Source organism: Pipistrellus kuhlii, unplaced genomic scaffold (genome assembly GCF_014108245.1).
Source record: "Pipistrellus kuhlii isolate mPipKuh1 unplaced genomic scaffold, mPipKuh1.p scaffold_m20_p_3, whole genome shotgun sequence".
In the NCBI taxonomy this organism is placed as follows: domain Eukaryota; kingdom Metazoa; phylum Chordata; class Mammalia; order Chiroptera; family Vespertilionidae; genus Pipistrellus; species Pipistrellus kuhlii.
The window spans coordinates 39,086,074-39,109,255 of record NW_023425529.1 but is presented as its reverse complement, the minus strand read 5'-3'; the positions used below and the strand labels follow the sequence as shown (position 1 = coordinate 39,109,255).

Sequence of the window (23,182 nt, the reverse complement as noted above, 5' to 3'; positions counted from 1 at the left end):
CCGAAGCAGTCACTGTTTTTGCGGTAAGTCCCCTTTCACGAAAAATGTCTAAGACCCTGAAAATAATTTTATGTCTCACCAGCCTTCAGCGTGGTGACAAGGAACAAACAGGGGTTACCTCCACGTGCAGTTATTTCGATTCAGATATCCGTAGAGAAAGCAAGCCACGCCCACTATTGCTGCCAGGAAGAGCATCTGAGTGTAATAGCCCAGCCACGCAAAGTAGATTCCGATCTTCTCTCCATAATATTTCCTGAACAAAGACAGAGATTATTTTTAGAAGATACAAATAACCACTCCGCAGCTTTACCCAAATATTAATTTCCGATTTTAAAAAGAGGAGCCTTTGAGCTTAAACAATGGACTCAAAAAACACTTAAAACATACTCAGGCTCATAGCAGACCCCAACTTCCACTGTCAACCAAAAAGAATTTTACATTTCATGGAAGTACTTGGTTCCTGGTTAACCTGTGAAAGCAAAGTAAACTGGAATAGAGCCGAGGAAAGAAAAACGCTGAGAATGGAGCAGGGGGAGAGAGCACCACCGTTCTTTGTAAAGAGCAGCACACTGGACACGTTCTCCGAAAGGTGATCCTCAATCTGCATGAAACAAATGAACATGAACAACCCACTCACAGTTACCTGCCTTCACTTACCCAGGGAACTTCCTTGGAGCAAATGTAATATAAACCACAATTAATACATTACCCTTATGTATTGTACAGATCAATAGTAAAAGAGGTCAGTGCCCCACACTAAACTGTCAGGTCATGCATGTTAAAGAGTGCTGTGGCACACTGAAAACCACTGCCTTACCTGATAAGGTCCAAGGGCTGCTTTTTGTAGATGCTCCGAGGATGCGCCCACTCCCTGTACAGGAGGTACCGCTCGTTGGGGCAGGTGAAGTCCTCGGACGGGCAGCTGAAGTTGCACTGGGAAGCAGAATCAGACGGGTGAGCCACCCTGTGCTCACTGACATCTCTATTAAATGTGGTGCCAATACTCCTGTCATTGGTGAATAAGGGGCCCTTATTTGCTAACGCGGATGAAAATACCATGTCATTTTTAGTGACTCTCAACCGTGGGTATTACTGACTCCCTGAGGGCCTTTTGCCAATGTGGGTGGCAAGAAAATGCTGGGTTATTACAATCCTGAGGAACAAACACATCAGGCACTTGGTGGGAACCTCGGGGATGCTCACATCCTATGAGTGGGTCAGTCACAAACTATGGGAGTCTGGGGCACTCCAGCGCCAAAGGGAGTGGGCTGGGCCATCAGGAGAATACCTGATGGCCCAGCCCACTCCCCAGACACCCAGGGTCTTGGCTGGGCGGTGACAGGATTGGTTCTAAAACCCAGACTTTTTTTCCCCCCAATTCAACAGTTATTCAGGGACATGGAGAACGCAAATAACAAAGAGGCTTGATAGCAAGTTATATACACTTAGCTTACTCAAGAAACAGAACTCCCTGCCTCTGCTTAAATTCACTCACTCTTCTTCCCATCTGGCTGGCTTTCCTTCCTCCTGCAACTGGATTATCACCCTGACCTCCACCCACCTCTCTCCATCTGAGATCACTCCTGAGCCTGGGTAAGGCCCCTTTGCAATGGCAAGAAGCTTCAAAGGAAAAAAAAAACCTGGGCATGGCCAGTTGCTAAATGAATACTAGAGACTTTTGGCATCCCCGGTTAAATTCATGAGAGCTCTCTGCAAGTGTCCCCCCCACTCTCACCTCCCCCAAGTTCAGGTCATGCTACAATTGCTAATCTTGCTGGGGCACAAATATAAAACGCATGGCTGGTCTTCTGTGCTGGGTCTCTTAGCCAGGAAGCTCAGCATCTGCCTCTCTGCCCTCCATGTACACATGGGTCCTAGTCTCTCTCATTACCTTATATGGTGCATTTCAATGCTGACCTCATCCTCAAATACACGTACTACACAGTAGCAACAATCCATCTCAGTGTTTGCTTTCTTTGGTCAGAGAGATTCAGATAAACTGATGGTGAATGCGACAAAGTAATAGTATCATAGAAGATAGGATTTCATTTATTTCAGTAGCAGAACTTATTTGAGGAGCTTAGATATAATATCCTTGCATTTATGAAATCGCTAAGAGTCTGAGCAGTCACATTTAAAAAAAATTCATTTCATGTGAGATGCTATCGGCTAGAGAAGTGCTCTTGGATTTGAGAAGCTGCTGTCACATCAGAACGTAGTCCTTAAAAAAATGTCAGCCCTCTGCCGTATGCCGTTATGACAAGAACCCTGACAGAGGCCTTTCTGAAAGCCCGTGGTATTCCAGGGCATGACATGGAATGGTATTTCAGAGGAGAGAAAAGCCCATGTTACAGAAAACGATAAATGAAAAGTTCTAACATGTGTTTTTGCTTACAAAGAACTAATACTCCTCTGGTTGATAACATCTGTCAGAAATTATGAAAATAGCTAATACACATATAGTACTTATTATGTGCCAGGAACTGTTCTAACATTTAACACGGACTAATCCTCACAAACAACTCTGGGGTAGATAGTATTATTATTCCCATTTTATTGATGAAGAAATTGAGGAAAGGAGAGACTAAATGACTTGCTCAAGGTCATCCAGCTAGAAAATGGTGGAGCAGGCATTCTGGCCCCCGAGTCCATGCTCTTAACTACTAACCTATTATACAATGCTGATCACATTAACTATGGGAGAGCTACTGCTTGCTTGTTGTCCATTCATCCCTTCGTTCACTCATCATTCTCTCACTCATTTAACCTGAGCGCCCTCTCTATACTTAGGATTTAGCAATGAACAATGCAACTCGGTTCCTGTCCTGGATATGCTTGTAATCTTTCCATGTATCATCTTCATTTTACTGAGAAAGAAATTTCAGTAAGATTGAGAAGATTAGCCCTTCCCTACTAACACTGCAGGACACATTAGGTATTTTATTCCATTTTTGCTATTTGACTTACATCGTGGAGAGGGAATGCTGCCTTGTAGATCCCGGAGCTCACAAGTTTGTTAATTCCAAACTTTTTAACGTTGTCGCTTACTTGATACTTGATTCGAGAGAGAATGAAGTAAACCTAAAAAAGATTCAGAACAGTGTGTGTGGTTTATACAGTGTAACTAACCAATCACGGTTCACGATCATAATGGGAATCGGTAGGCATACTTCTTCTCTTTGGTGTGTAGCAGTTTCTGAACACAAAACTCAGACAACCAACCAACCCAACCACTAATTATTCAACAGCAGGATGCAAATCACCCCAAGATAGCTAGTAAACCAGGTTTGCACTTACAATGCGGCTTCTGGTGGCGGGGGTAAAGAAGGTCTCTTTGTCACGAATATAAAAATCATCCATCCGGCTCCTCTCGAAGGGGGCAGTGAAAAACTCCTGCTCTGGCTTGATGATGCTCTCATCCACCTGGAGGACTTTGCCAAGCCAGTTGAAGTTATCGAAGGCCGAAGAGCGGGTCTTCAGATCATTGGGTTTCAGAGGCAGTTTGATGTGCATCAACTCCGCATATGTACACAACACCTCCCACGGGGCATGGATCTTCACAAACACCAGCCTGTCATCCAAGACCTGTATTGGGAGAATAAAAACACAATCCAGGAAACCAAGCACATAGCTTTTTCGTAGGTTGCTGGTAGCTAGTACACATGTGTACACGAGCATACACACATAGACATTAGTAAAAGTGAAGATATGCCACAAGGTAGATTTGCAAACCACTGTAAACTTTTTACCTTAAAGGTAATTTCTTGGTTTGAGATACTGGGAAAGTAATTAAAATTCTTATCATAGTTCTTTCATAAAATTCCTAATATTTTAAATGAAGAAAAATTAATTTGTCCATCGCTCTATCCAAATTAGTGAATAAAAATGAAAACACTAGAATATTCATTGCAATGTTGTTATAGTAACAATTTTTTAATTTCTTAAAGCTAGGACTGTTTAATTTATTACATATCTGTCCAATATCATGTTATGGGGTCATTATAAAGGATGTTTATTGATATAGAAATGCATTTACTATATATTAAAGGGAAAAAAGTTAATTAAATCCCTGTGATATAATAATTTCTTTTTTTGGAAGAGAAAAATGTATATATTTGAGCAAAAAGTTTAGAAGAACTATAAGGTTATTTATGAATAATTAAGGTACAAATGATTTTTATTTTCACTATTCCTAATCTTTTTTTTTTTAATACTATTACTTGTATAATAATTAAAAAAATCTTTAAAAAGATTCTTAAAAGAAAAAAACAATCACTTCTACCTGTATTTACTGTTCCATGCATTCACTGCTGGCTTCGATCAGAACCACACACCCTATAATGCAGATTCTGACGGACTCCCCTCCCGGCCTACAAGTGAGGCGTGGCTGGGGTTGTTGCAAACGCCATGCCAGCACTCCAAGTAACACGCATGTTCCCAAGATCCAGGGTCCGCCACGGGTTGGAAAGGGCCTGCCACTTACCGATCTGGTTGCTTCTAGGTGCAGGCCATCATGGATGAGGTTAGATTCATACGCTCGTCTCTTTCTCTGTCAAAAGAAACAGGAAAATACGTTAGGCCTTTAGTTTTACCGAGGCCAGAAAAGAAAGGTGTTGGGTTTTTTGTTTTGTTTTGTTTTTAAAGAAAATATGAACAACAAACCAGTCTGAACCTGCTGCAGAGACATTTGCTTAAAATGGCACAGAAGCGAAGAAGGTGCTCTGGCCGTGGTGACCTGAGGATGCTGGGTCCCTCAGACAGTGTGCTGTGGAGTGCACTTGGTTATTCTCTCAGCATTCTGGAAAGCCCTGGTTGTCCCCATGGGTTTTCAGCCATTAGAGGTACATAAAAATCTCTAACTTGGGCACAATTCCAAGGACTTTTTTGAGTGGCTTATAAGAGGTTTTGCACAAAAATGAAGGGTCATTTTTAGCACTATTCACTGATGTCATTTACCAGTTATAGCCCAGATCTGATACTCTAATATTTTTAAATTTTTATTTCCATACTGAACATTCAAATGGCTCCATTTTAGACATATGTATTTCATCTCTGCATGCCTTGACCAAATTCAATAAAACACAGAAAACTTTGGCAAAACAAAGGAATTTTTCTCTCTGCCAAGACCAAAATGTTTTTGAAGCTATAAAAAATATCTAAGTCTATAAAAATAGGGAACTAATTAATTGGTAATATTTGTCCATGTAATGTGGCCATTAGAAAAGACACAGAATATAGCACTGTGTTTAATGACACTGAATTCCATATCTGGCGAGGGTTTTACCAAACTGTGTCCTGGGTCGTAAGGGAAGTGTGTGAAGGTAGAGACCTTTTAGAAGAATGCTTTTGAGGAGGAAGCACTGTACTGCGTTATGAAAAGGAGAAAAATGAGTGGACATGGGTGAAGCACACAAGCTCTGAAAACAGACGGTGTTCAGATTCAGCTCTCTGGCCCTCGGCAGGAAACAAACTCCTGTTGCCCCAGTGTTCTCGTCTGTAGAATGAAGAACACCTTCCCAGTTTCCTTCTGAGGTTCTCGTGAAGATCCTATGATTTAAACCACATAAACTAGAATTTCCATCTCTAGGAATCACAGGAGGTAAATTGAAAAATCTAGATTAAAAATTTTATTTTAAACTTTAGCTGCTAAGATAGAGAATTGCTGAGCCAGGCTGAGGTAACGGGTGGGGGTGGGGGGTGGAAATGGGAGTGGGGGAATGGTAGCCAGGCCGCTTTGCCCAGGGAGCACATTCATGGTTTGCTGCTGTGAGTGGGCAGAGCTGCTGTGTACACACACACCCAGACAGTGCCTCAAACATGCAGCACTGAATGAATGTAATGCAGATGCTGTAGGAAAAGGACTGACAGCTCAAAGGTGAAAAGAACACACCTGGCATTTGGCTAAATGTGAGTCCAAGGTGGAATCCCTAGCATTTTATGCAATTCTCAGCAACAGAACATTGCTTTATTTTCATGTATTTAATAAGTGGCTCTATAGCACCTACAACATGCCAGACACTGTATCAGAGCTTTGCAAATGTAATAGATTTCACTGCCTGTTACAGTTTGAACCTACAATAGTCACTCAGAGAAAAACCAGCAAGTACTGCAGCTCCCTTACACATAAACAAACAACTTGCCCAGAAACGCCCTGTCAGATGAATGAGACCTTGAAGTGCAGCTTTTCCATGGGGCTCCCAGCAAGGGACTGTCTCCTCTGCCAGCCTCCCACCCCACCCTCTCTGCGATTCTCCCTGCCAAGACTTTCAGCCCCCTCTGCCCATGCCCCGCCATATCTCCAGCCTCCACTTGGGAAGCGGGTTCAGGCTCATCCTACTTCATACTGAGGCCGAGTTTCTTCACTCTGGATCCTAATTCTTTCAGTTTGATTCTGGCATGGGAGCCACTCCCCATTCCCATTTCTGCCTCTGCTATTGCGTCAATGCATTTTTGGTCCTGTGGTGAATGTTCAGCATAGCTGGCCCAGGGCATATGCCCAAAACATGACGGTTGAAAGAACATACTCAACGGCACTTATTAATTCATTCTACAAGCATTTTCTGAGAGCATCCTAAGAGATTCAAAGAATTTAGAGTAGTCTGCCACAGAGGAACTACAGAGAAGCCGTGCAGCGGCCAGTCTCCTGATGCAGGGAGACTAAAACATGTCTGCGTGTGTTTCAGGGCACTGTGACGGACAGCTGTCATTCTCTACGGCCACCTGACGCTTCAGCTCCTGCCAGAGCCCATGTCCACGACAGCAGATGGAAACTCAGACACGCGGGTCCTTGTCTCCTGTGGAGCTCAGTTACTGACACACGAGTGAGGCCTTATTGATGGGTCCACCTCAGAGGCTAGCAACGCAAAGACATCGGGGCCAAGCAGAAACTACTATGGGTGGTAGGTTGGGAGAGCAAATGCCAGTTCTGCGGTGCCAGCCATCGCTCAGGTCCTGGTGGCCACGCGTTTTCTCCCATCCTGGCTCTGCTGTTGGATTTGGGACACTGTTTCTGGCTGCCTAGTCTCCAGGCTTGTCTGCCCGACCCTTCAGGATCCGTGAGCTCTCTAAAACTCCCTGCCTGCTTAAATGTGAGCTCATTTCTGTCATTGCCAGAGAGAATCCTGACAGAGAAGCCACGGACTATTAACACTTGTCAGCCTCAAACCCACATCTGTCCAGTGAAGGTGACAGGTGTCCTGAGCAGACGGCACACTCTTGACTTCCTCTCCTTCCGAGGAGACGACTCACCCTGAGCCTGTGCAAGGGGCCACCCACACCGCCTCACTAGCAGGTCAGAAGCAGGATCCATGACTGTCTTCTGTGTCCTCAACACCAGTCAGGAATAATTTCAATTAGGATGTGAAGCTCAGACCCCAGGACTTTAGCTCTGGCTGACAAAGGTCCTTATAGTTAGAAGGGTAGACAAACCAGCCAGAGTGGCTTCTTCTTTGGCTTTAATGGGTATGTTAATTAAGTGCTACACTTAACAATGTGAATGGGCGTTATTGGAAATTCACGGGTCCTATTGCCAGCCCACCATGATGCTCAGTCATCTCCTTCCCAGCCTCTCTCCTCCCAGGGAGCTGCTCCAGACTTTCAAGGTGTTCCTCAGTCTCCACACCTCTAACTCCCAGACCAAGAATCGGTTCATTCCCACGTGGCCTCCGTACTGTGCACCCAAATGACATCGTAACCGATGCTACCACTTTGCTAGAACTCCAGGACGGGGATCTTAATGCGGAGCCACTCAGCCCTCCCTCTTCTGCCTCTTCCCGACCACCTCGGTCTTGGACTGTCTTCTTTGCTATGTGATGGCTGAACAGCCTGTTCACTCTCCGAAGGATATAAACACATCTTTGTATCTCCCCTCTTTTGCCCCATTTCTGTGGGTATTAAGGGAAGTCACCGAGAAGAGTATATAGCACATTTCATTTTAATGGCATAACATTCTCTCAGACAGATGAACTTTTTACTTATTAATCAATCTCAAATTGTTGGATAGGAAGGTTGTTTCAAATTTTTCATTTCTATGAAAATCCTTGTAGAATAATATTGTGCATCTATTATTACTTCCTCAGGATAAGGTCCTAGAAGCAGAATTATTAATCAGAGAATGTATGCAGTTTTAAGTTCTTTAATATGCAGTGCCATACTGCCCTTCAGAAAGGCTAAACAAATTTACCACGTTTATTTTTTACCTGGTTCTTTACAAAGAATTCCTGATTTCTCTAAAGATAATTGGTAGATCTTGAAGCTGGTTGATAATGCCCTCTCTTTTAGTGCCAACTATGAATACTTAAACAGCTGAGTCAAGGATAGGACATTTTAATTTGTCTAATCATGTTAATATATCACCTTGGTGTTACTTTAGTAAGATAGTTATGTTGATGGCCCAGTTCTTGAGTTCCTTGCAGGAAAGATTTCACAGTAGGAGTCCAGGTGATTTTTAAAGTATGCTTGTTAAAAGCTGGGGACAGTGAAGCAAAAAGGCGGGCTTACGATAGAAGAGGCAAGATCGTAGCAACAGGAGTGTACCCAGGTGTGGCTGCCTTGGCCCTTTGGGAAGAAAGTCACAGGCAAAAGAAGTGAGCCCGCGGGGCTGCATGGACTCAGGAAAGAAGTTAAGGAGGCAAAAGAAGTGCCCTTCGAGAGAGAAAGCAAAGACACTGCCGCAGGGTCCCCTCCAGTGTTTTTGTTTTCTTTCTCCAGTGCCAACAGCTCTTATTTTCCTTTAGCAAGGCAATTCACAAAGAACCAGTGGAATATTTGAAAAACTGAACAAACTGGTTTTCTTGGTTTGAGTAAATGAGCATATGTGCTATATTTGTCAAACAGGCGTATATCAGGAAAAGAGTGCTTACTTAAGAAAAGATTGACTAGGTCTGTTTAATATAAACTCATCAGCTTTACTTTTCTGTAGAATTTGCACTTGGATAAGTAACAGTGTTCTTGACATTTTTAAAAAATTAGGTTAGAGCTGTCTTCCACGTTAAAAATGGAAGAAAATTAATACTGTATATTGCCTGACATAGCCATTGCTCAATTGAATATTTGTTGAGTAAATGAATAGCTGAGGCCACACAATCTTTCACTAAGAATTATCTATGTGCCTTGTTGAAGAATCTTAGTTATAAGAACCTATACTATGTTCTACAGTCTATGATCTGTATTTGGCAGAACAAAATGATTAAACTAGACTCACAGGCTCTGAGAAAAGCCCTATTGTACATTAAACTATGCTGTAAATTTTTCTTTCTCTAGCAGAGCAAATTTATCGGCATTGCAACCTGGATCGATCGATCTATCTATCTATCTATCTATCTATCTATCTATCTATCTATCTCCCCTCCCTCCCTCTCTCCCTCCATCCCTCTCTCCCTCTCTCCCTCCCACCCTCCCTCCTTCCCTCCCTTTCTTCCCCTACTTCTAGTAAAGCCAAAGTGACAATTTTTGAGGAGCTACATGTATCACAAAAAGATGCATGTGATTCTATCACTGTTGTGCAGGACTGTACCAGGGGCTCAAAGTAAAAAAAGACAAGAGTACCCATCTCACTCCAGAAACTGATATTTTATTCATACCTCTGCTGAGAGGTTATTAAAACTGTCAGAGAAATACAGAATAAAGCAATCAAAATCACAAAGGACAGACTGGCTTAATTAAGGAAGCTTTCTGTCCCCAAGCACCTTCGATTACACATTTCATTTGGCTTAATAAAGTCATTGTTGGGAAAGCCTTGCCCGTGAATAGATAGTAATATCACTGATTGTAAACACCAACCTACCTTTTTTTTTTTTTTTAAATGTCACCCAGCTTTTTCAGCATAAAAAGCAGGGGTTGTAATGTCTAATAAGTAAAATTTACTGAATACACTGTGATGATAATAAAGCACAAATCAGTTGGGATTAATGAAATATTATGTATAGATTAATTTCAAATATTCTTATAGCTTTTTAAGGCAAAGTACTGATGATGCTGTCACTGTATTTTTCAACTTGCCAATTTCTATTAAGCCTACAAAGATGGATGAAGAAAAAAGTCAAAGGTACTTAATCTATGCAAAAAATTACTGCGTAAGTACTCTAAGTGCTATTATATATATATATATATATATATATATATATATATATATATATATGTAGTGTTCAAGAATAAGGCATTTAAATGGGACTTAATTTAAATGCATGTGTTGGTGACAAATCCTTAAATGTGAGTGGACTGATCTGATGGGGGATCTACTCAAATGGGTAACATGTACTCACCAGAGGAGAGAAAAACACGAAAATCCCAAGTGATGAGCAGAAAATGGAAGTAGATATTTAGATTATGTTCACATCCAACTTTCTCTTTAAATGAACACGTTTGGCATCATTAAAAGAATAAATACATAAATGGTACCTTAGGAAACAAATGGCCAAGTATGAAAAAAAAAAAAATCAACTACCCTCCGCTGCTGAGATTACTACAAAGGTTTTAGGGCGGTGTTTTCCAAAGTTACCTTTTTATATAATACAAACAACATGCAGCACAGCTTACACAGCAGGTTCCTGGGCCCCTCTCCTAGAGATTCTAACTCTGTAGGGAGAGCCTGGGGCCTGAAATAATGTAGTTTTAATAAGCAAAGGAGATGACTCTGATCATCAGATGAGTTTAAAAAATACTGCTTTCCAGGACACACCTTTCTGTGCATCCAAGCAGGTATTAGTTGGTTATGTATTTCAAGCCTGTTTTTATGAAAATTCAGTACAGTTGATTTTCCAACCCTTTACTTTTACAGATGACTCTTTAGAAAGTGAGTCACAGGTGACTTTGGGAACCAGAGCAAAAGACAGCTTCTTCCTTCAAACCTAAGGACCAATCATGGAAAGGACTTTCTCTTCTCCACATCTTTGTGAGATGTAATGGAATACTCAGACTCTCCTTTTCAGAACTTAACTGTCCTCTTTGTTTGTTTGTTTTTAAGGACTGGGTCCAAGAAAACTTCTCGTTTTGGAAATAAAAAGCAAGATTTGGATTCACTACTCGTATGCTGAGTACTAAAAAATAAAACCAAATGTGCTTATATCAGCAACACATTTTGTAGCTGTAATTTGACACAGCTGATACTAATTTAATTTATTCCTTTTAACCTACACTCTTAGTATAAAAAGCAAGTAGGGTGTGAATGAAGGAGATAAAAATATAAAGAAGAGGTCCCTGCCTTAGTTTACAATGTTAAGGAGTTTAAACTAGATCTGATTTCGCTTCCTAAAGCAAAAGAGAGAACTTCTACCCAAAGTTATCTGAAGGGAAAACCATCCAACACTGGTTGCCATCATCTCTTCTTCTTCTTTAAAAAAAAAAAATGTGTGTGTATATATATATATATATATATATATATATATATATATAAAATTGATTTTTTTAGAGAGAGAAGAAGAGAGATAGAAACATCAATGATGAGAGAGAATCATTGGTCAGCTGCCATTCTGCACACTCTCCACTGGGGATTAAGCTGGTGCGGCATGTGCCCTGACTGGGAATTGAACCATGACCTCCTGGTTCCTAAGTTAATGTTCAACCACTGAACCACATCAGCTGGGCATATTCTTGTGACTGATATATTTCTGTGACTGACCTCAAATACTTTTTAATGAATTATATGTAAGTAAACTATGTTAACCAGATTGGCATAAGTAGGGAGCTAATAACTGTAAAAATTATACATTGCCTGGTGTGGCCAATAACAAATGATTTTGAATTACCATCTTATTAGCTTCAAATAGCTATACACTTAATGCACGTAAAACTTAATGAGAAATTAAGCCATATGATCACTTCAATAGATACAAATAATTAAAAAGCATTTGGTAAAATTTAAAACACAATTATAAAATCTCTTAGCAATCTAGAACTAAAAGGAAACTCATTTAACTTTTTAAAAGAAAATTTATAGCAAGTGTGATATTTAAGAGTGAAATTGTTGAAACATTTCTATTGAAATCAGCAACAACACAATTGTGATCACTATGTATTACGGGTTCTATGTCTTAGCCATTGTACTTGGAAAAGAAAAAGAAAGTAATATAAAGATGTCAATTGTAAAGCAAAACTGTCATTTTTAGACAATATGGTCTTCTGGGAAAACCTAAAACAAGTATTAGAAACTACTACAACTGAAGTGTATATTAGCAAGGTCCCTAGATAGAACTTATAATCGATTTTTAACACACAATAGTACATGCAAACTGCCATTTAAAATCCTGACAAGAGCAACAAAAACTTAAAACAATAATCTGTACTAATAAAAGCCTAAGTGACCCTTACATCATCACAAGATGGCCCTCACATCATCACAAGATGGCCACCCCCACGTTGTCACAAGATGATCATCACAAGATGGCCACCACAAGATAGCCAGCAGGGGAGGGCAGTTGTGGGAGATCAGGCTGGCAGGGGAGGGCAGTTGGAGGCAATCAGGCCAGTAGGGGTAGGCAGTTGTGGGCGACTGGGCTGGCAGGGGAGAGCAATCAGGGGTAATTGGGCCTGCAGGGGAGGGCAGTTGTGGGCAATCTGTCTGGAAGGGGAGAGCAGTTGGGGGTGATTGGGCCAGCAGGAGAGCAGTTGGGCATCAATCAGGCCAGCAGGGCAAAGGTTAGGAGGCTATCAGGTTGGTAGGCAGAAGCAATTAGGGGCAATTAGGCAGGCAGGTGAGTGGTTAGAAGCCAGTAATCCTGGATTGTGAGAGGGATGTCTGACTGCCGGTTTAGGTCCCATCCCTGCAGTTGGACATCCTCCAAGGGGTCCAGATTGGAGAGGGTACAAGCCAGGCTGAGGGACATCCCCCCCACCTCTGTACACGGATTTTGTGCACCAGGCCTCTAGTAGTTAATAAAAATGTATAAGATCTTCATGGACACTATTCTAAAACTTTTCTAAAGTTTGTAAGACTGTAATAAATGGAGTGATGTACTGTTTTCACCATACTAAAACATTTCGATGAACTTTGAAACATCCAAAGAGATCTCACCCAGCTTCTAGGCAAACTGTTCCAGCCTTATAATAACTCATCTAAAACAATGTATAACATTTTTAAAAACGTACAGAACCTATAACCAATTAGTCAGTTGTCTCACATTATTTGTAAGTTTAGATATAATTTAATCACTCAGTTTTCAAAAATCTCTTTTTCTATGGTATCCACTGGACAAATCCATCTGCCTTACACAAAAGAATTTTTAAGGTCAGGTATGAAATACAAATTTTTTCTTCCATATGTAAACTTTTAATCAACTTTAAAAAAATAAAATTTCAAATTTAAGGAATTCATTCTGCTAATAAAAAAGATAACATATAGAACATATATTCAGGATTGCTTGCACTGTTTTTGTGCTACCTAGATCCCTCCACCCTCTTTACATCATTTGAATTATACTAGTACTTGGTCATAAACACTACTGTTTAAAGGGAGGCCAAGTGCCAGACAAAATGAAATTAGATATAGATTAATTCCTCCAATTGTTAGCAGTTCTAGAAAAATTAAATGGAAGAAGGAAGCATTACCAACGAAAGTCAGGAAGAGTAGGAGAAGTATATGGAAATTTGTTTAATTTAAAACATTTTTGCTCTTCACAGTATAGATCAAACATGCTTAGACATATTTAATCATTTACTGTGCCAGACATTGCTGCTGCCTACTGAACATGCCATTCTCCCCTCCTTCATTAGTAAGAAAAGTTAGTGTTTTTTCAGATATTAGGTGATTCAAGAGATGAAAGACTTGTCTTACTGAGTCTATGCTAATCAAGGTGATTCCACTCATCTTGCCGGTAGTTGGTTTAGGAATAGATTTGTGATAGACAATGAACTGTAAAAGGAAGTCTGCTTAGGGTCCTATAAGGGGGTCTTTCTTAAAAATAGGCCGCAAGAAAGGCAGTCCCCATTTTTACCTCTGGATGCCTGGAACTGCAGCAGCCATGTGGGAACAAAGTGCAGCCAGCTTAAGAGCAGCCAACACTTTGAGGATGGCAGGACAGAAGCATGGAATGAACGTTGATTCCCGGTGACCTTGTTAAGCCCATAAAGTATCTATTATAAATCAGAAATGGTTCTAACTCCAGGCTGCTTCGGACATGAGAAAATTACTATGTAAGCCATTTTGAGTTTGAGTTCCTGGTACTTACTGTAAAAAAGAAAATTCAAATGGACTCTGGGCTGAGAACAGTCCTGGCTAAATGAGCAATTATTACTAAAACTACTTATAACCATCCCCTTGCAAAATCTCAATGTAAACGGTTTATGCTTTTCAAAGGAAGGTGTGAGGTATCTAGAGTGTTTTCACTAATATAAGGGGACAAAGTCGCAGGCTGTTTGGTGGTTTGGATAGAAAAATAATTTCTCTTTTCCTCATGGGAAGTGCAGCCGTTTACTCCTCTGCCTTTTTTATATTTGTGGCCTTATTATGTCTAACTTTCTCCATCTTCTCTAAAAAAGTAGGTAACAGTAAGTACTCTTTAGAGGAGCCCCTGGCAAAGTCGACCTGGCATTGCTTCAGGAAATCAATATGATTTAGACTTCTCTCTCAAAGAAAACAGGGCTGTGAAGAAGCTTTTCCTTGGTATTGTCTTAAATCTTGAATAAGGCCAGGCAGGGAGTATGTCAGAACTTGCAGATGTTTTTCAAATTAATAAAAATGTGTGACTTCAAAGCTGAGCTTTGCATTCTGGTGGAGTCTAACATTAAGTCACGTGGACAAATAGCATCTCAAAACACTTCGAAGCACGGCTTATAAAAACCAGCATCACAGTATATCAATCCATGAGCTCGGGGATTGCCAAAATTAAAGATAATTTCTTTTCTCCTGATTTATGAGAGCTTCCCTGGGACCTACCTTTCCGTGTAAAGCAAATGCAGAACTTGTTAATAATGTAAGCAGCTCTGGGCTCCTTCTCCACGGTGGTGATGCTCTTGTCTAAAACCAGAACTGCTTCCTTCCTGCTTTAATGGATTAGATTTGTTTAACTTCCTTTCTGTGGTGCTCAACCCAGGCCCCACTGGCATATGGATGCCTAATGAATATTTGATGACAGTGACTACGACCGCACAGAAGATACCTTTGTGTCCACAGGAACATGATAAAGTACTCTAAGCTCTTTAACTGGAGTTATAAAATTATGCAGTGACAGAAGGAGAGTCATGCCTTTCATAGTAATGCGCTGTTTTAAGAAAACCCCAAATAGGAAAAAAAAAAAAGAGAAGGAATTGAGAAGTACAGATTGGTAGTTACAAAACAGTCACAGGGATGTAAAGTACAGCATAAGAAATATAGTCAGTAATATTGTGACAACTATGTATGGTGCCAGGTGGGTACCAGACATATTGGGGGAACACTTTTTCTAGTATATGACTGTCTAACCATTATGCTGTACACCTGAAATAATACAAAAGAATATTGAATGTCAACTGTAATTGAAAAAACATACAAAAAGAAAACCCCAAATAAATGGGAAGGGACAGGAATTAAAATCTATGACCTAATATGTGCTGAAAATTTATATGATATCTCTATATACTATTTTATTTTGTTTTAACCATAATCCTCTGGACTATGGTTAAAATAAAATAATTTCAGATTCCCATTTTCCTGAATCTCAGATGTCAGTTGTATGGTGAGCCAATATTCTATCTATATATATAAAAAGCCAGCAGCCATAATGGCCATAATGACCATAACGACTGGTTGCTATGATGCCTACGGTAGCCAGCAAACCACCTGCTCAGGGGCAGGGCCGGCTGGCCAACCTGGAGGCCCTCCCCCAAGCCAGCCTGCCCCTGATCGCAGCCCCCCACCGAATAGGGGGTGGGGCTGGGTAGCCAACCTCCTACAGCCCCTCCCCCTGGCCGCCCTACCCCTGATCAATAGGGGGTGGGGCTGGCCCACCAACCTCCTGCAGCCCCTCTCCCCACTGGGCCCCGCCCCAAATCGGCCCTCCCATCCCATCAGGGGCAGGGCTGGCCAGCCAACCACCCATGGCCCCTCCCCCAGGCTGCTTGCTCCCTGATTGGCACACTATACCCCATTTGGGGTTGGGGCCAGCTGGCCCACCACCCACAGCCCCTCCCCATGGCCTGCTCTATTCCCAGTCAGCCCCCAAACCCCAATCAGGGGCCCCCTCCCCTCAGCTGGCCCAGCCCTGATCAGGCCCCCACCAGGGGGGGACAGCCAGCCAACCTCCAGCCATCTCCTCCTCCCAACAGGCCCAGCTCTGATCCGCCCCAATTGGGGCAGGGCTGGCCGGACTCCACCAGTGCATGAATTTGTGCACTGCGCCTCTGGTGTACCAATAAGAGACTATTCAGCCAATGAAATTATGATACACCATTTGTAAGATGTGCCCTGATATCAGAGTTATCAAAATGTAAAAAATAACAGGCATCTCAAAAATAGTAACAGGATTTTTGATAAGAAAAATCACTGATGTCACGCTGCCAGTTAGTAGCCTTGGCAAAGACAAGCTCGCTATCCACCGCAACGCCTGCTCCCTTCCCAGAGTGTGACATTCCTACTGAGAAACAGCTGTCCAGCCAGGAGCTACACCTTCCACCATCCTGAATCCTGATCAGCAGACTGTGAACACAACTGACGCAGTCACTTCCAGGCCAAAGAGGTAAAGAAGCGAGGGTCCTGTCCCCATCCGCACTCATATCCCATCTACCATTCATAGGATGCCGATGCCCACGATGATGTGAGAAGCTGCCTGAACATGGCAGAGCCTCTGTGTCTGCCCGGGTTCCTGAACGACTGCAGGGAAGAATGCCCTGCCTGTACCCCCAAAACACTGTGCCAAATAGGATGCCACACTGAATTTAAAATGAGCACTAGCCTGGTGGGTGAGGCTCAGTGGTTGAGCACTGACCTATGAACCAGGAGATCATAGTTTGATTCCAGGTACTTGCCCGGATTGTGAGCTCGGTCTCCAGTGCGGGGAGTGCAGGAGGCAGCCAACCAATAATTTTCTCATCATTGATGTTTTTATCTCTTTCTCCCTCTCCTTTCCTCTCTGCGATCAATAAAATTCATTAAAAATAAAATAAAATGAGAAATAAGTAAACTTCTATTTTGTTAAGCCACTGTCATACGGGGCTAGTGTGTTACATCAACTAGCATTACTGCAGCACGGTTTGTAGCAGAATTAGAAGGCGAATGTCAGCTTCCAAAGCCCGGAACTGATCCTGTGACACCAGGCAAGTAGAAACCTCCAAAACAAACAAACAAAAATCTAAAACAAAACAGGACTGATTCCTTCATTTTAAGCAGTTTTCATCACTCGGTTTGAAGGAAGGGCGGACATAAGTAGATTGAAGAACGATATATTTCACAGAGAAAGTCTGGACAAAGACAATTAAAGTTGCCTGTGTGATAGCACAGATGCGAGGAAAAACAGAAACAAGTGAAGCATGAGGGAGCGATTTCAAAAGTGGGTGGAAGAGACAGTAACATGCATGCTCTCTTTTATGTCTTGCTTTGGTCTGACACAGTGTGGGTGCAGGTGAAGAAGATCCAGACAGGTGCCATAACTGCAGCCTGCTCACTGGTCTACTAGTAATATCTCAACACAGAGGTGGCTGTTACTGGACAGACCCTGAGGTAAAGGGAGGGGAGGAAGGAGCAGCTTGACCGGCAGCAGGTGAAAGGGGAGGACTGGAGGTGACAGAAAATGGGTGAGTACCAGATTCAAGACAAGAGTTTGAACATTGGCTCCACTATTTCTTATACCAGAGCCCGTGACTTTGGGCAATCCTTTAACCTCTCTAAGGGTCAACTCTTTCATCTAGGATTATGTTCACAGAATGACCTTCACAGGTTGTTATTAGAATTATGTAAGAAAATATATGCAAAAAGGCATATACTCATGAGAGAGCACACACTGAATGTTAATCACTATTATACTTGGTGTCATTATTACACTTCAGCTTCTTTCTCCACCTAAGCGCAAACAGCGGAGTGTGCTTTTAATACACATCTCTTCTAAATAGAAAAATACAATTCCTTGGAATGAAGTTTGCCTTCAGCTGGGAAACCAACTGAGATTAAGAGCCTGCGGAAGTTTCTATTTCAAATTAAAAATAAGCAATTTGTTAACATGCCCCGAAGGAATGATGGGCAGAGAAAATACGAAGGTAACTATGGTGTATGATATTTCAAACACCAGTTTCACTTTATTGCTTACATAAAAATAGCACTTGGTCAGTTCACAATATTGTAAGGCGTAAAAGAAAAGGAAAAGAGCATAAAAACTTACCCTTTGTTTTTCATTTGAACCCTTTTTATTGTTCTCTTTTCTACTCTCATCTTCATACACTAGAACAAAGTCGATTCTTCGCTGGCCGTCATTAAAATAGAGTGAGTTGGGTTTCCCGTTAAATTCTTCCTGTGTAGAATGGAAAACAATCTTTAATATAAATTTTTGGAAAAAAAATGTTTATTTTCTAGCTTTAATGGGCACATCAACATGTTTATAGAGAAAGAGAAATAGATCCATTATTAGTTACTTGACAAAGATCATGGTCACCATGATCTCCGAAAGCATAATATTTTCTTGGTGAAATTAAGTCCTTGAATTGAGCAGTTTAGCATTATTCTGTAAGTGCATGGGAGAATATCAGTATTGTGTATGTGACACACTCATCCCAGAATTATTTCTGCTTCAAATATCAAAAATGAGTAGCAAGTTTGGAAATAAACATAGTAGCCAGAGATGCTTATCTATCCAAAGGACAGAAGTTATTTTAACAAGAAGAAAAATCTAAGACAAAGCACTCTTGATAGAAATCTCTTTTTATTTTCCAACTCTTCCATCATTTTTCCTGACCTCTCCTGACCTCCCCCTTTATAGAAGGTGTCATTTCATAATCTTAAATATCAGAAGATGCTCTAATATACACAAAAGCTACTGTGTGGTCTTTGGTTATTTGTTCCCAAGTCCACAAAAGATACCCTCTCACTCCTAAGGAAAAAGAAAATAAACAACAAGACCAAATCAACAACAGCAACAAAATAAATGAGCTTTTTCATTTAGACCTTAAAAGTCTATGGGTTAAAAACAAATGAATAACGGCAAAACACAGACCTAATACAATTGAAAACAATCTCGACTACATATGGACTTGAACAGAATTGTTTTAAAAGCCTTGAATTTGTGTCTCACACAACTTGTTAGGATGCTTACATTAGTTTTGTTGTTATTTAAGAATCAGACTGCCTTAACCGATTTGGCTCAGAGGATAGAGCATCGGCCAGATTCAAGAGTTCAGGTTCAATTCCAGTCAAGGGCATGTACCTAAGTTGCAGGCACATCCCCAGTAGGGGGTGTGCAGGAGGCAGCTGATTGATGTTTCTCTCTCATCAATGTTTCTAGCGCTCTATCCCTTCTCCCTTCCTCTATGTAAAAATCAATGAAATATTTTTTTTTAAAGAAGAATCAAACTGCTTTTTAAATAAGTAGTATTTTGTAATTTTTCAGGGTTTTTTTGTTTTGTTTTGTTTTGTTTTGTTTTAATTAAAAACTCCAGGGGAGTCTGCATTTTGCAGTCATTTGGTAGAACTACTTAATCATTAAATTTCACTATCCTCTGCATTCACCATCAATTAGTACAAAAATCATCTAATTTTATCACCATTTCCCCTGCTTTTCTTCACATTTTTTAGATGTATTTTTTGCTGAACATATCCAACCTGGTACTGGTGATTCCTTTCCTTTTCCACCACGGAGCCTGTGAAGGTTTATTAGTATTTGAAGCTCCTCCCATTTAGCAGGTCATACACACACACACACACACACACACACACACACACACACACACAATGCCTGCTGCTGCTATAACCCAGCTCCACGCACCTTCATTTCAGTCTCATTCAATCAGGGACTTTAACCTCAAACATAGTGTTTGTGCCTTGAGATCTTCCCTAGCCAAGGCCCTGATGAGACCCATCAGTGCCTCGGGCCACTATCCAATTCCTTCATTTGCAACTTCAGCTATTTAAAACCAACAAGTGTCCTTTTAGAGCATTTAAAGCTCTGCAAAAGTGCTAAGCCCTGTATTTTTCATTTCAGCTATAGAGTCCTTGAAGCATTTGATTTTTCTTCCTTTCAATGAAGATGTTACCATTGGTGACAACCAGGGCGGCTGCTAGAGGAAACATGTTATGTAGGGGAGGAGGGTCCTCAGAAAGGCAAACAGTAGGTGAGGCAGGGCGGAACAGAGTCACAAAGACCTGATCACCACGGTAAAGTGAACAAAGGCAGCTCGCTCTCTATGGCCCACACTATGCTGCTGTTGGTGGTGTCCGGCAGGAGCTCCATGAAGTTACATTTCTGCAGAATCAGACCTGGAATGCGAACCACATTCACACAGGATTCTAGGCACTCTTTCCTGCCAGGTCATTGGCTGCATCGGTTGGCAGCTAGCTCCCAGGTAATCTGGTCTGCACACTGGCCTCTCTTATGTGATAGAGCACCATGGCCATATGTTTGGAGGAAAATCCCAATGGACTTGGCAGAAGCCGTCTGTGAGAAATAACCAGGTCAAACTCTGATACGATGTTATTAGAATGCAATGCCAGGAAAAGGTGCCCATTTTCTGTGGCTGTGAAATCCAGGTTTTCCATCTCTTGGCAGAAGACATTCTAAGCAACTGGGATGAAGAGAGAAACTAAATGCTCGGCTGGAACAAATATGTAATAAACAAGGGAACTAGACTACATAAAGAAGGCTGATTTATGAACAAAAGTTAAGAAGAAAAAAAAAAGCTGGATTTTTCAGTGATAAGTTCTACTGCAGGCCTAACTCCCTGAACCAGACAGAGATGAAAGGAAACTAAAAAAATTTTTTTTTAAATCCTCTCCTAAACTTTTGCTTTATATAAAGTAAATTCCTCAGAGTAAATACAGAGAATCTTCTTTAAATGACTGATTGATTATTCAGAGATAGATTATTCATGTCCTGGGCTCCATGCCTTCTCTTAGATCTACTAAAAATCTTATCTTTAGTCTTTTCTACCAAATCAGATGGCACCAAGATGAAATACAAAAACCCTTGAAACACAACCCTTCCTGTTCAGCAGCTTAAATAAAAACATAAAAAATGGGGAAAAAAATTGACGAGAAAGCTTAACCTTTATCAGGTAAGATCATTTTCCAGATCAGAGCTTACATATGGTTACTGACTTTCCAGCTTATCAATCCTTATAATCATCTGGGTGACTTACTAATCGTAAGGATCTTAGATAAATGTTTTTAGTGCCAAGGGAGTCAACAGAATCACTAGCTGTTAATACTTCTTTCTTACTGGAAAAAAAACATCAAGCAAATTTCTAATTACAGTTTGGGGTCTATAAAAGCCTACGTCTGTTCACACCCACTGCCCTCTCTGGTCCCAAGGAGACAACATTCCACCAATCTAGCACTCATTTACCCATTCGTAGTGACCTGACCTAACACTGCACTAACAGTTAACTAACAGTGGTTAAAAGGCCTACCTGTTCATCTGTTGATATAACAAATAAAGCAGAACAGTGCTGCCAACCACTGCAGAATGATGACCTGACCACTTCTGCCCCTGATGTCGGCAGAGATATTTCATTTCACACGTGGGGTGAAGAGGAGGCACACTGGTCTGAGCCAGGGGAGGGTCTGAGAAAGGAGGGCTTAGGTCACATGCGGTTTACCCATGTGATGTTTTCCAGGCTGCCCTCCTCTCTGCTGGCTTCTCTCTTTTCTTTGTGGGCAGCACTTCAACAAAAGAGTGGAGAAGGGCAGGATCCTCCTTAACCAAATCGGGATAAAAAATGCGAGCAGTAAGATGACTCTGCCCAGTGCTTTCAAGCTAGAGTTATGACTTCAAAAACATGAAGAAAATATGATTTTTTTCTCTTTTTTTTTTGCTATTGGTAAAACCAAGGGTCCTAGGACTTTGATTAAATTTGGCTTTAAATCCTAGCTCTAGAAATAATCTCTCCCTCTAGAACCTCCCTGTCCCCCGTCCCCTCTTTCTCTTTCTTTCTCCTTTGGCAGGCTAAAAATAACTTCTTGACCAACCTGTGTTTTATTTCCTGGGCCTTAGGTGGAATGAGCTCCTGGCTACTTTCCCATAAAACCAGACAGAGGGACCCTGGAACAGACCCCAGAGCTGTCCTCCAGACCTAAAGAAATTATTCATCACCCTTAACTCGCCCCTGAAAAATCAACTCCCAGAACAACCATAACCTCTAACCCCTGAAGTCTCCTGATTTTGCCCTACATAATCTGAATCCTACATGCCTCCAGGGAGTTCGGGCTTTTGAGCAGTAGCTTCCCTTTCTCCTGTGTGGGGGGTGCCATCTTCACTAATAAAAGAGAAAAATGCTAACTGACCGTACCTTTATACACCCACAGCCAGTCAGAGTATGCAAATTAATACAACAAAGATGGCAGTTAATTTTCATATGTGGAGGAAGGGAGGAGTGAAGACTGAAGACAGCATTGAAGAGGTGGGGGCGGGGGGGAGCGAAAAGGAAGGTGGCTGCCAGAAGGAAAGCACGGGCGAGGTGGGTCCGCGGCAGCCACTTGCAGGAATCTTCCTGCAACGGGCCCCTAGTTTATAATAAAATAGGCAATATTTCTCCACTGCAGTTCTCAGGGTCCCGGGTCTGGCTGTGCCAGCACTGGGTGGATGACCTCTTTCTGTTCTGTAGCACTGACCAGGAAGCACGTGTGGGTACCAGTCCTGTCCCTGGAATGGTTGAGAAAAGAGGTCCTAGGGCAGCGATTTTCAACCTTTTTTTTTTTAAAAAAAATAATCTCATAGCCCACATAAACCAATTACTACAATTCTGCAGCGTACCAAATAATATATATTTTGCCTGTTTTGAAAAAAAAAAAAAAAAAGGCATACAGTAATTTGATTCATTCACAATGGATGGCTAATGTTGTGTTGGCTGTTGTCGTTTTTTAATTGGACAATCTAAGTAAAAGAGGTCAGTGCCCCTGACCAAACAGTCAGGTATTGTACGTTTTAAAAATTCTTGGTGCACAACAGTGGAAAATCGCTGTCCCAGAGGACAAACAAGCCCAAAGATAAATATTTTCCAGGAATTACTTGGTAGGAAAACTTCTCAGAGGCAGTCTCTGAATGAAATATGGCACTGGACTTCCCCTTGGACAGGA

At 41.4% G+C, this 23,182-nt stretch overlaps 1 protein-coding gene across 5 annotated transcripts in view; it reads right to left on the bottom strand.

Moving 5' to 3' along the window:
* ANO6 (anoctamin 6) overlaps positions 1-23,182 on the bottom strand; it is a 172,078-nt gene that overhangs the window by 43,897 nt on the left and 104,999 nt on the right. For all 5 annotated transcript variants that reach the window (XM_036459323.2, XM_036459324.2, XM_036459327.2 and 2 more), the window contains 6 exons: positions 18,282-18,410; positions 4,484-4,549; positions 3,298-3,585; positions 2,968-3,081; positions 818-933; positions 119-253 (listed from right to left, as the gene is read on the bottom strand). In XM_036459323.2, coding sequence (XP_036315216.1) covers positions 119-253; positions 818-933; positions 2,968-3,081; positions 3,298-3,585; positions 4,484-4,549; positions 18,282-18,410 — 848 coding nt within the window. The remainder of the gene's footprint in view (positions 1-118; positions 254-817; positions 934-2,967; positions 3,082-3,297; positions 3,586-4,483; positions 4,550-18,281; positions 18,411-23,182) is intronic.